The sequence below is a fragment of the Lithobates pipiens genome, unplaced genomic scaffold (genome assembly GCF_037356315.1).
Source record: "Lithobates pipiens isolate NorthernLeopardFrog02 unplaced genomic scaffold, aLitPip1_a1.2 Scaffold_3, whole genome shotgun sequence".
Taxonomy (NCBI): Eukaryota; Metazoa; Chordata; class Amphibia; order Anura; family Ranidae; genus Lithobates; species Lithobates pipiens.
Genome location: NW_027507790.1, coordinates 38,513,183 through 38,526,640, shown reverse-complemented (window position 1 = coordinate 38,526,640; position 13,458 = coordinate 38,513,183). Strand labels below are relative to the sequence as shown.

General features: G+C 43.5%; 2 protein-coding genes across 4 annotated transcripts in view; one reads left to right on the top strand and one right to left on the bottom strand.

Moving 5' to 3' along the window:
- Positions 1–5,256, top strand: part of GATC (glutamyl-tRNA amidotransferase subunit C) — a 9,645-nt gene extending 4,389 nt beyond the window's left edge. For all 3 annotated transcript variants that reach the window (XM_077461472.1, XM_077461471.1, XM_077461475.1), the window contains 3 exons: positions 4,621–4,790; positions 4,861–4,964; positions 5,050–5,256. In XM_077461472.1, coding sequence (XP_077317598.1) covers positions 4,621–4,790; positions 4,861–4,964; positions 5,050–5,123 — 348 coding nt within the window. In that variant the 3' untranslated portion in view covers positions 5,124–5,256. The remainder of the gene's footprint in view (positions 1–4,620; positions 4,791–4,860; positions 4,965–5,049) is intronic.
- SRSF9 (serine and arginine rich splicing factor 9) lies at positions 5,151–13,458 on the bottom strand. The gene is made up of 4 exons (XM_077461470.1): positions 13,195–13,458; positions 12,849–13,015; positions 5,916–6,088; positions 5,151–5,837 (listed from the first exon to the last, which is right to left on the bottom strand). The coding sequence occupies exons 1-4, from the start codon at positions 13,386–13,388 to the stop codon at positions 5,688–5,690; spliced, it is 684 nt and encodes a 227-aa protein (XP_077317596.1). The 5' UTR covers positions 13,389–13,458; the 3' UTR covers positions 5,151–5,687.

Below are 13,458 nucleotides of genomic sequence, written 5' to 3'. Positions count from 1 at the left end.
ACCTGCTCTGTGGTTTTGCACAGAGCAGCTCAGAGGCTCCTGGTCCCTCCCTCCAGCTTGGGGTCCCCAGAGCAAGCAGCTTGCTCTGGGACACCCAAGCTGCTGCTCTGTGTCAATTTACACACAGAGATTTGCCTTAGCCCCCCCCCTCCCCATTTGTTCACTGGCTGCTGACAGTGAGGAGTGAGAGTCTACGTAGAGCCGAGGCTCTCGTGCACATCGCTGGATCGTGATGGGGCTCAGAGTAAGGACTGGGGCCTTGAGCCTTTAAGGTAAACTACCTTCCAGATGCAGCTCCGCCTTATACTTACCCAAGCCCTATCTCAATCCAGTGATGTGCATGAGAGCAATAGCTCTACTGGGTCTCTCTCTCTCCCCCCTCATTCGCTCACACAGCAGCAGAAGCCCATTGGCTCCTATTGCCATCAATCGCAGCCAATGAGGAGAGAGCAGGGGCAAATGGACACACAGAGCGCGGGTGCAAACCTGCTCAAGAGGCTAGGGGGGAGGAGTCAAAACCACCAGCAGGGGGCCTCAAAAAGAAGAGGATTGGGGCTGCTCTGTGCAAAACCATTACACAGAGCAGGTGAGTATAAGGCCTCATGCACACTGGAAGTTTTTACAGCTGCTGTTTTTGGCTTTAGACTGGGTTCACACCTATGTGAATTGAATGTGGCTTACACGGCATCCAATTCGCAGGACATTTTAAAATCTGTTAATTTGAATGAGGTTGGTGCACATCTGTGCATTACATTCGCACTCCACATTGCCCAAAAAAAGTGTTTTTCTGGGCATTGCGGTGCCAATTGCAGGCACATAATGTTCTATGGGAACACATGATTTGCAGATGCGTTCCGTTAGTGAACAAGCATTTTCCCTGCTCGGCTGATCCACAGATACAATGGAGAGGAATCGCTGAACAGCAGCTTTCTCTTCGCACATGTGTGAATCCAGCCTAAAGCCTTGTACACACGATCGGATATTTGGCAGGGAATCGTATGATGACAGACTGCCTAAAATCCGACCGTCAGTATGCTCCTTCAGACAATTGCTGTCCAACTTTCTGCCAACAAATGTTGGATGGCAGGCTAGTAAATTTTTGGCGGAAAACGGTCTGTTGTCAGATTTTCATAAAGTGTGTACACAAGTCCGTCACACAAAAGTCCAAACATGCATGCTAAGAATCAATGCTCGCCAAACACATTAGCAGAAGGTGCCCAAAGGGTGGCGCTCAGGAGCTGAGATTTCTCGTAGTATGTCACTACGCTCATGTTTGTTGGCCGACAATTGTGTGCCGTTAGTATGCAAGACACAAATTACACATAGTATGTCACTATGTTCATTTTTGTTGGATGACAGATTTCTTGTCCCCGCTAGCAGCCGAATAGTGTCACGAAATTGGTGGTAAAGCGCTGCTAAAAGATAGTGGCGTTTTACCGCCAACCCTGCCCCAGTGTGAAAGGGGTCTTAGAATCCCTTTCAGGCAACCATTTCCCATATATTGCATTTCCTAGGATACCCATCTAAAAGTGTTTTTTTTTTTTATTATCAATGCTCCCTGCTGACAATACCAACTGTTTACATGGAGTTTCACATCCTTACTGCTTTAACCGTAAAGAACCCCCTACGCAGTTTACAATTAAACTGCTTCTCCTCCAACCTAGTTGAGGCTCGCTTCGCATTGGTGCGATGGGGGAAACCCTGCAAATCCACCGTGGATTCCCCCATCGCACCTGACTCGCAGGCAGTGTGAACTGCCCTTTGTGAACCGCTGGGAATATCAATACAAAGATAATGACACCCTGATAGGTTCGCATATCGCAGTGTGAACCGTCAATTCAGACAGGAATTGAATCGCAAGCAATTCATGCCACACTGCTGTCCAATTCGCATGCAATGTGAATTCAGTGAAAGATGGCATGGCTGAATTTGCATCGCATTTGGACCAAAGTCCTGCAGGACCCACCCCTTTTTTTTTTTTGGCGGCACCAGTGTGAACACCCATGCCACCCGATTCCAAGTCACACTGCAATATGCGTAACGAACTGGGGGTGTCATTAACTTTGTATTGCTGCTCCCAGAGGTTCACATAAGGCAGTGTGAACTGCACGTGAGTCAGGTGCGATGCAGGAACCAGCAGTGGATTTGCAGGGTTTCTCGCATTGCATCAATGTGAACTGAGCCCGAGTGCCCACACTGCTCTCTTTATGATCTCCCCCACAAGGCAGAGGCAGCAGCGAGAGCCATTGGCTCCTGCTACGGTCAGTTAAATCCTGTGAGGAGGGGTGGGACTGGGCCATACTGTGTATGCGTCTCTATGGACACATAGCCTAGCTCAGGAGCGAACCCACTCGTCAGCCACCGTAGCAAGTGCTTGCTTTGGGGGGCAGACACACAAGAGGAGGTCACTGAGCAGGTAAATAACATGTTTATTTTAAGAAGAAAAAAAAAAAGGAATCTGAGCCTATTTAGAACAGCTTTAAATTCAACAAGTGTAAGCGCTTGAATTTGTCTTGGTAGCCTCATGTAAACCTTTACAAGCACCTGGAGTTTGTCAGGCAAGTGTCACAGTACACGTGCTGATACTAGAAAGTAGACAGGACTACACAGTCCTGCTGGCAGGAATTATGCTCTGTACTGTGTGGTAGAGGTGTATGGATTACAATACCGGCCTCATACTACTGCGTTTAGCTTTAAAATTACAGTCATCCGTGAGTGTGTACACTAAAACAAACATTACAATTTCCTTTTTATAGACATGTATTTTCCACAGTTCTGCTTTTGCAAAGGCTACAATTCAACAGTACTTTCAATTAAAATCAGCCAAAAATATTCCAATTGCAATAATATAAAAGGTGTAGAAAGTCTTATGGTTTATTTTCTTTGGAAAGTAACCATGGCCTAAATATGAAGCAACAGTCTCTCTGCAGAAAGACCATTCTTCCAGAGTCCCTCTCTTCAACATACTGGCAGGGGAAAGGCTTTTCTGCTCAGGTTATAGATACTTTCTATGTTTAAATTGTAGGCTCTAATGAGAAGGACCCCGTTTCCTCCTGTATTGTAATGTTTGTCCTATTGTAAAGCACTGCACAAACTGTTGGCACTATATAAATCCTGTATAGCAGGGATATGCAATTAGTGGACCTCCAGCTGTTACAGAACTACAAGTCCCATGAGGCATTGCAAGACCGACAGCCACAAGCATGATTTGCAGAGGCATGATGGGACTTGCAGTTTTGCAACAGCTGAGGTCAGCTAAATGCATATCCCTGCTGTATAGTAACATCTGTTTTGATGCATCTGGAATGCATTTGAACACTTCCCACAAAGTTTATTTGGGCTTTAAAGTAGATCTAACAAGAGGAAACAATTTTGGATTCCCAGTAGCTTTTGCCATAAAGTGCCAGTACAGTATATTAGCACAATATGGCCAACTTCCCAATGTGTACCGCATAGTTTACACTTGCAGGAAAACATCTATATAAATAAAAAAAAATAATTCCAGTGTTTCCACTTTAAAAGGAGAAGTTTGGCCAATAGAGTTTTGGCCTTACTTCTCCTGTGGGTCACAGGAATACACTTCGTCCTGTAACCTTAGCCAACAGCAGGCTAAAGTGTGTCGGCTGATGTCACTCAGCCATTTCAGACTTTAGGGATCCCAAATGCCTAATGGGCAGCTGTCTCAATCTGCTGCTGAGAGACTGAGCCAGCTGCTCCTACCCCTCCACAGTACAGCGCTGGAGGGACCGAGCAGGGGGCTGATGACTGATAGAGGTGAGAATTGGGCAGTGGCTAAGACCAAGAACTGAATGATCATTGGTCTTAGAGGTGACAGCTAGGAAAAGTATGATTGTTTTTTTTTTTTTTTTTAAACCCCGCACTTCTTTTAAAGTGATTCTAAAAAAGGTAAAAGATTTTGTATTGTCTGGAGTAACCCAATCTCAGTCGAGTGCACATCTGCAGCAGCTCCTCTCTCCCTGCTCTAACAGGCTTGGCTAAGAGCAGCTAGGGCCATTGGCTCCTGCTTTTAGTCAAAACTCATGAGCAGAGCTAGGGGGGAGGAGCCAGAAGTGCTGACAGGGGACCAGAGGAAAGGATTCAGGTAAGTATGACAACATGTATGTGGCTTAAAAATAAAGCTTTACAATCAGTTTAAGGCCCACTGTCCTTAGGTTTACAGCAGTTAGCTTTTCATTTTAAGAGGTATTTGTATAATTTAAGACAATTTTCCCTACTGATAGTCAAACCATATGATTATGCTAGGCAGATGATTCCACTTGCATGTAATAGTTCCTAGACACATTTACAAAAGTATGAATTGGCTTTTTCCAAAAATCCTTGGAGTACATATAGGAAAATTATAGAAAGGTACAAAACTAGCTTCACGTCAAGATAACACTAATGTGTTTGTGCTTATTGCATTTTGCAGTTACCATTATACATGACCAAAGTCTGTTAATTTACTGCACCCAACTTGCTTTGCAAGTCGTTATCATGCGTTATCCATCCATATGTCACAAAAGCTGGTATCCAAGCAGTTCTGGCAATCCATTTTCACAACTAATTCTGTGCAATTCCAAGAGATACATTTTCATAACTAGTTTTTTGTGCAATTACCAGGACTGCCATGTCACTCCAGAGGTCATCGATCACCTAGAGAGGTTAGCCCTTGTAGACTTTCGTAATCAAGAGGGAGTACAGCGCCTGCAGAGTGCAATTCAGTTTGCAAATCAGCTCCACAGTGTGAACACCGATGGCATAGAGCCACTTGACTCTGTGTTAGAGGACAGGTAAGCATCAACAGCTCGATTGGGACAGTTGGTTCATGTACATAATGAACATCTTGTTTTCTTCCTGTAGGGCATTGTATTTAAGAAGTGATACAGTTACGTCTGGCAGTTGCTCAGAAATTCTACTTCAAAATGCCAGCTCAGTAGTTGAAGATTATTTTGTAGCTCCTCCAGGTATAAAAAAAATTGCTTGGCAAAATGCTCATATTAAAAAAAAAAAACATTCTAGTCTATACACTAATGTTTGTTATGCCAACAGGAAATATTCCCTTACCACAAAAGGAAAATGATATATCCTCCAAAGGAGATGAATTTGCAAACGTGGTGGACTGAAGGGGGAAAACAGGCAAAGACTACACCTTTTGGAAATCTCACTGTTTTATTAGGACAGCTACAGATGTTTACTTTAACTGAAACACTTTCATAATAAAAAGGAAAAAAAAAAAAAACACACATACAAACTTGATTGAGGAGGATTAAAAGTTATTTCAAATAATATCGTTCTAACAAATTGAGGTGGGAAAAGGTCTATATATAAAGGACAAACATGTACCTTCCCTTATGTTTGCCCCGGTGCCACAACATTCCACATTTTGTTTTTATATACCCCATAGAGCTATCATTCACTGTCACTGCACACTTATGCAAAGAACATCAGATCAGGCACAATACCGTCTGTTGCCTTTTAAAAGATGACAAAATGTAAAAGAAAACAAGTACATCTGATGCAAAGATCACACTTTCCTTTAAAAAAAAAAAAGAAAAAAAAAAAAAATTAAGAAAAAAAAGTAGGGGCAGAAATAATGGTATAAAAGATAATGAACTCCATCAGTTGTGGAATGTAAGAGCAGATGGTCTTCAGATTTGATTTTATAGAAAGTGTCCCTGTGTGGCAGCTCAGTACTGTCGGAAGGGGGAGGCATAACGAGGAGAACGACGACTTTGATAAGGAGAATCACGACCTCTGGACCGGGAGCGAGAGCGAGATCTGGATCGCGAGTAACTGGCATTTCTTTCTGCACAGACACGAATATAAGAAGTTTCACCCTAAAAAAGAAAAATAAGGTTATGCACGATCAACTGCATGCATTGGTTTCATTTTGTGGTAATGTGGCCACTGCTTACTTCATGAGACCGAAATTTAGTGTCATCCAGTTTCCTCAAAGCGTATTCCATGTCTTCTTTTCGTATAAATTCCACTATTCCCATTCCATCTTTGTGTACATCAGCATAACAGACATCACCAGCTTCTCTCATATGATCCTTCAAATCCTGCCAGCTCCCTGATGGTGGAAGACCTAGAATATAGATTAAAAAAAGCCGGTCTTTAATTCACAAGGAAACGCTACATTCACAGTATAACATTAAGGTGTAAATTAGACCCGTCATGGGCAAGGCCATTTGACCACTCTTAAAATACTAGTTGCCTGCCTGCCATGCTGACCCACAGGCTTCACTGAACATGTATGCATATTGGAGTATCCTAACTCAGCAACTCAAGTACCAAAGCAAAAAGGCATGATAGCCTGCCAACTAGCACTTTCAAAAGGAAAGGTCAGGAATGATAGCTTACAGTTTTCATAATTTACACACATAAAAGTTGATGTTCTAGCCACGTTAATTTTGTAAACTGCATTCATGAATTTTATATAATTAGGACAGGAAGTGAGATTATCTTAAATTGTGCCACAAACAGCAATTCAGTCACTATTTAGGATGAGGTAAAACAGTCCTTACTTCCTGTTGAATCATTAAAAACAGGAAGTAAAAGGAAATCTCTCCATTGGTGATGAAGGGGGCCCATTTGGTTTGGGAACTGTGCAAGAAATATGTGGGATACCAAGCTACACCAGAATGCTGTCTTGGGTTTACCATCACTCATTGAATCTCATGGCAGAATGGGGACCTCTTTGAGTCAGCTGTCTGGAGGCTACGAAAAAAAAAACTGCCTTCCACAAGACTCACACCAAGAAGCCACCAGCTCCCACTGGATCTCCTTACCCTCCTCTGACTTCTAAGTCACTAGCCCATTCCAAGCATGCACCAAGTGACTTTCCCGATCCACATGCTTGTTCCAGTTTAGAACCTCAAGTTTTGGCGCAAAGGAAACGAGTATTTGCAGTATACTGTAGAATTCATTACAGCCAGTAGCCCCCGAAAAGGAACATGCGGCTTCATTTTTGCTGTAGAACACAGAACTGTGGTATGTGCCACCTGAGCCCAATTACAGTGATCCCTGCCCTCCTATTTTCCTCAGTAAGACTTTCCTGTATGAACATACATTTTTTGTTATTTGATGTGGTACATGCAGATAAACACTCGTTAGGGGGCAATATGAAACTATATGGAAGTGCATTTTTAATCAGCTATATCCAAGTCAAGAGATACTGACAGCATCTACTTGCCAGTGTTCTTAAAAAATAAAATAAATTTACTTCAGATATACATTTTTTACTTTGATGTTCGAAATGAAACATTAAATCTGACTGGCTGTAGGTGCTACTTCTGTGTTCGCCCCTTGTGAACAGCAAAGTTGTGCGTTTTGACTGCAATTTTTGTTCCCGTCACTAATGTAAAAGGCAGAAAAACGCCTGTAATCTGCCCCAGAGAAGCTCATGTTCTTTTTTGAGCTTTGGGTGTTTTGCATCAGGTGACAAAACACTCCGATTTGAACAGGTGCCATTGAAATTAATGGGATTTTGCTTGTTGGGTGTTTTTCAGGCACTTTATGAGCTGAAAACACTCTGGACTATTAAGGGGTTGTTTACAAATGCAGACTTATTGCATTTGCATTGCATTTGAATGCAATGCTACTCAAAGACATGCTTTTGACTGCAAACCTGCATGAATCTCAAAAGGGCGTACTGCAAAGAAACAAAGAGCAAAATGGGTCACATGGCCTCAGAGTGGTCATCCATACTACACTATTAAAGTTTGGTTCATAGCTATGAGACTCTGATGCGTTTTTAAACCAATCCAATTCGCATAACGTGAATCAGACCGGCTTTCAATGGACCCAGTTCACACATATGGGGTGGCTGCAGTCTGTTTTTGAAAAGGTTCCTGTGCGATTTTGGGTCTGAATTCAAGTAAAAATTTGCACCTGAACCGGTGAACAAAACCGTATTGGACTGCAAACCTAGCCTAAATGGGAATCCGCAGTCTTGCATTTTAGGGGCACGCAGAAAAACAATGCGCATAAATATAAACCTCTACTTTAGATCTTTACAAGAGATGGTGGGAAAGATTTAATCAGAACTTTGCTGCAAACTAAACATTCTCCCATCGCAACTGCTTAGGTACAACTCAAGTGGTTGTAAGTTTTTTTTTTCTGAATTAAAATAAAGATTTTATACCTACCTGTGCAATACCCTTGCACAGAGCAGCCCCAAACCTCCTCTTCCCATGGGGGGGGGGCTACACACATGGCTGTGTGTTGTTCATAGACACACACAGCCAGGCTCAGCCCCTCACAGGATTTGACGGACAGTGGCGTAGGGATTGTAAAGTAACATTTTTTACTTTTTTAAAATAACAAACATGTTATACTTACCTCCGCTGTGCAGCTCGTTTTGCAGAGTGGCCCCTAACCTGCTCTTCTGGGGTCCCTCGGCGGCTGTCTCTGCTTCCTCCCGCAGGTACTTCTCACGTTCATGCGAGCTCCCTCGCATGGTGAGAAGCCCCTGCGGGCGCACTCCCGTGATACAGCCGGCGGCTATAGCCGCTCACTGTATCACGCGGCCCCGCCCCCGGCGCGTTCCGTCATTGGATGAGATTGACAACAGCGCGAGACAATGGCTGCGCTGCTTTCAATCCATCCACTCCAGCCAATCAGCGGCCAGGCTGAGAAGGCGAAGAGGAAGGCGGGGGCGAGCGCGGGATTTTTGAGGGGTCAGGTAAGTAAAACGGGGGGACTGGGGGCACCAGCAGTGTGAGATGTTTTTTCACCTTCATGCATAGACTGCATGAAGGTGAAAACATTTACTTTTACAACCCCTTTAAGGGGGAAAAAAAAAAACCCCCAAACAAAAACACACCTTTCTGCCTTTAAAACCACTTTAAAGAATAACAGTTCATACAGTGCTCCTGGTACTACATTTTTCTTTAGAGAAGACAATAGTTCCTGTAGACTAGCCTAGCCCAAACAAACCATTTAAACTTCACTGTAAGCTGGTGATCAGCTTTAACAAACGTTGAGAGCTTTCAAACAAGCTCTTGCTGACTCCCCTCACTGCATCCATTGTGAAATAATTTGCAAAGATGACAGGCTCAGAGCTCAGTTGGCCTCATGCACACAGACATATTGGGGAATATAAAGTATAATACACCCAGAAACCACAGGTGTTGTGTACAACAACCTGAGCACATATATACAAAGGTCCAAGTGTAAATATTGGTGCAGATGTAAGGCCCCGAATGCAGACTGTCCTTGCCTAGGGGCATATGTCTTAAAGTGTAACTTAAGGAGGAAAGTATAAATAACCCTGTGACACGCCTACACAGTGTGCAGTCTCTCGTAACCAAAAATGACCTACAGAAAAAGGGGTTAGTGTAAAGAAAGGATCTGAACACAAGAAAATGCACACGGGTGCGCCTGGTCCACCGTGTTTGTGACCAAATCCTGACATCCGTTATAGGTTTGATGTGACTGACAATATCGTTTTTATGTGGTTATGGATGTAGGAATAATCAAATTTAAAGTACTTGTGCATTGTTACAGATTTTCAATAAAGCTATTTTTGTACTATTAACCCCTTGAATTTAGTCTTCTAGAGTCTTTAGTCTCTATAGGCAACCAATTTTTCCTGTGTTGAGATTCTTTATATGTCTGAAAGCGTACCTATGTCTAATCTTGTAGTTGCGTATACCTACATACAGCTGTATAATTCAACTCATTCGTACAGGCTGTAGGCAACACCAGTGGTTCCCAAGTGGTAAAATATGACCCAATATGTCCATATACATGAGCCCCCAACATCGCCTGCTGCGACAGTACAGCCAGACTGCCAAAATTCTGTTCTCCACAGAAAGCAAATGAGTAAAGGGGATGTGATAGTGATCTCATTGCCTCTTGTGAAGATGAAAGTCTTCAGATACAGAAGTGAATGAGAGCTTTGTTAAAGCACCGCTTAATCAGACAATAAAGTAGAAGTCCAGTCTAAAGCTATTTGGGCTCAAAGTGGACGGCCCCTGTAAAAATTAAAAGACAGCAGCTACATAAACTGCAGCTGTTGGCTTTTAAAAGGACACTTACCTGTCCTGGAATCCAGTGATCTTGGCACCGCAGCTGATGTTTCCGTCGGGTGCTGACATCGCCGGTAATGAAGTGTTACAGCTTCGCTCCGGTCGCCTACTGGCCTGGCAGCGGGGAATGGAGCTGAGCTGCTGGAGTAATTCACCACAGGCGGCAACAAATGAGCGCAAGTTCCGCTTTTGGAGGGAACCCGGCTTTAAACTTGCTCCCACCCCATTCTAAGCCTTATACTAACTAGCCTATAAAGGAATGAGGTGTATATTTACCTAATCTAATGGCGCACTGGGTCCAGTCGCATGATCAGCTTCCAGCGCCAAGTTCAGGGGAGAGGGACAGCGGATATCACATAGCAAGTCTATGGGTGACATCACTGCTTCCTCCTCTGCACTAAAGCTGGCTGCTGGAGAGAGCATGTGACTGGACCTCTTTAGATTAAGTATATACACATCTTTCCTTACAGTATGGGTGCTCAACCTTGGCTCCCCAGCTGCTGTAGAACTACAAGTCCCATGGGGCATTTCAAAGCAGACAGTTACAAGCATGACTCCCAAAAGCAGAGGCATAATGAGAATTGTAGTTTGGCAACAGCTGGAGGGCCACAAATTGAGCACGCATACTTCAGCAGTGGTTCTCAAACTGTGTCCCGTGGGAGTTTTGAGAAATATTTAAAATCGCTAGTGTTTTGAAACCTTGAACATATTGAAAAGTTAAATAGTAAATCAATGTTGCAAAAGTAAAAAAAATGTCATTCATTGGTTCCTTTTGTAATGGGAGACTTGTGCAAGATCTTGGAAGAACATGATCACCAATGAGCCTCGCTTCAATCCGATTTGCTCTGGAAAGCAGGCACAGCCTTCACTAAAATGTTTTTTATATACACACACATACATATATACATATACATATATATATATATATATATATATATATATATATATATATATATATATATATATATATATATATATATATATACATATACACACACACACACACACACACACATATACACAAAAATGGTTAAATCTTTTCAGGTGTGCTGCGATTTTTTTTTTTGTGCACCGCAAGACACAAAAGTTTGAGAAACACTGCTTTACAGGATAGCTAGTATAGGGCTTTCAATAGGGGTGGGAGCAGGTCCAAAGTGATTGTAAAATGATCACCTTGTAAAACAACCCATTCAGTTTAAAATAGAAATGAACGGCAAAACATGTTTGTATAGATTAACAAAAAAAAAAGTGTATATATATATATATATATATATATATATATATATATATATATATATATATATATATATATATATGAATAAAATGTTTAAGTGATCACATTGCCTCTGTTCTCAGCTGCATAAGAGCTGGGGGGGGGGGCGCGCAACAGCACACGGAGCTTCCCAGTGAATGGCTGTGCAGAGGAGGCGTGTCAGGAGAAATCGGATCATCCGATTCCTCCTGTAATGTATCTGTACTGTCTGCCATCATGTTGTAAAGTGCTGTGCAAACTGTTGGCACAATGTAAATCCTAAATAATAGAATTCCCAGCATAGCTGGAGAACTGAACATGCTGTGCTCTTCTGCTTAGTGTGGTCAGTTTTTATTATTATTAGGAAACCAGAGGGACAGGCAGGAACACCGGGGGGATTTCATGCAAAGGAAGCAAAGAACAGGATACTTTCTCATAAAAGTACATGTCAGGAGTGATGGGGTAACAAACATTACTCTAGACTTATAGGTAAAGTCGATCCAGGGAAAATCTGAGTGCCTTCTGGGGGGATCAAGGAGGATTTTTTCCCCCCCTGCTGTAGCAAAGTGGGTCATGCTTAGCTGGGCTTTTTGGTCTTCCTCTGGATCAACTGTTGAAGGATAAGTTTTTTTTTATATATTAATTTTTATGGTTGAACTGGATGGACTTGTGTCTTTTTTCAGCCTAACTAGGGAATTTATACTTTAATCTTAGGCTGTAAAAGCACTTTGGACAAACCCTCATCAGCCTCTGTATCTACGGGCATTGTGAAAACATTCATCTTCAATCAGAGAAGAGGTGATGAAATCACGTGTCCGTTACCCTCATCAGCCTCTGTATCTAAGGGCATTGTGGAGAGATTCAAAATTAGAGGTGATGAAATCACGTCTTCTTTACCCCTTGGTTTTCTGTGGAGTTTTAGGCCAGACTTTTACTTTAATGCTTTAAACCCCATACAATCAGTTTTTCCGTCAGATTTACCAAAACCATGTAGTGGAAGGGCCTGCCTGATTGCATACAAGTTGAAACTCCTAAGGTTTGACCTCATTATATGGTTTTGGTAAATCTGAAGGATACTGTGTATGGGGCTTTAATCTGCATAGTATGGACAAAAGTTCATTGTAAATGTATTCTGTACTATCTGCCTTCATGTTGTAAAGTGCTGCACAAACTGTTGGGCGCTATATAAACTCTGTATAATAATGATGTACCATTATAGGCAAAAGGCAGCACTTACACATCTTGAGTTGTATACATAATCAGAGCCATTGACTACTATGGGACGCGACTGTGTGTAGGCCCATACAGAGAATAGTACATAGGAGGGGGGGGGGAGAAATTGTACAGTATGGGAGACACATTGCACAGTGTTAGCTGTGGAAGGATCGATATGTAGAAAGTAGGATTAGCGAGAGATGAAGGTGTGATCAGCCTGCCATGTTTGTGGCCCAGCTCCTTTGTGTGATGAAGACACGGATCTGATCAATGATCTTCCATTGATTGGCCAGCTGTAATCAGAGGGTGAGCTCTCAGCCTATCACATATACACACACGGCACCTACCTGATACAAGGACCCGGTACTCCGATCTCCGGGATGGGGGGCCGTTCCTTCCTCGAGGTCCGCCATAACCGCCCCCGGGCCCTCTGTTAGATCGCGGGAACTCCACCCGTAACCGACAAGATCCGAACTCGTATCCGTTCCGCCCGAACACGGCATCTTCCGCATCCCTGTGAGAAGAAGGCAGAGCTAAGTCACAGAGTCCCACATGGGAGGGAGTCCCCTCCCCCCACCGCCTCTCCCGCCATCCCCGACTACAAACTCTCCATGTGCGCCCTTCATCCCATACAACCGGCCCCCACCACCGCCCGATCCCACACACAAGGCCACCCATCTGCCCTCCTCTTACCTCGGGTCCTGGAAGCTGATGAAGGCGAACGGAGCGGCGGCACCGCCACGATTCTTTAACTCGATGGTGCGGATTCGGCCGTATCGATGGAAGAGCTCCTCCAGCTCCTTTTCCCGCACATCGGACGGCAGATTCCCCACATAGATCCGCCCATCCCCGGAGCTCCGTCCGCTCTCACGCTCCCAGCTAGACATCCTTACGCTTCCTGTGACCGGCCGCGCAGAGCACGGCGGGAGAGCACCGGATGTAGCTGAGAGCGGAAGT

Excerpts from the sequence above, each read along its gene's own strand:
- SRSF9 (XM_077461470.1), bottom strand. The coding sequence starts at position 13,388 with ATGTCTAGCTGGGAGCGTGAGAGCGGACGGAGCTCCGGGGATGGGCGG. Across the intron at positions 13,016-13,194 it reads ATCAGCTTCCAGGACCCGAG|GGATGCGGAAGATGCCGTGT; the intron begins GTAAGAGGAGGG and ends TTCTTCTCACAG. Across the intron at positions 5,838-5,915 it reads CTAAATTTCGGTCTCATGAA|GGTGAAACTTCTTATATTCG; the intron begins GTAAGCAGTGGC and ends TTTCTTTTTTAG.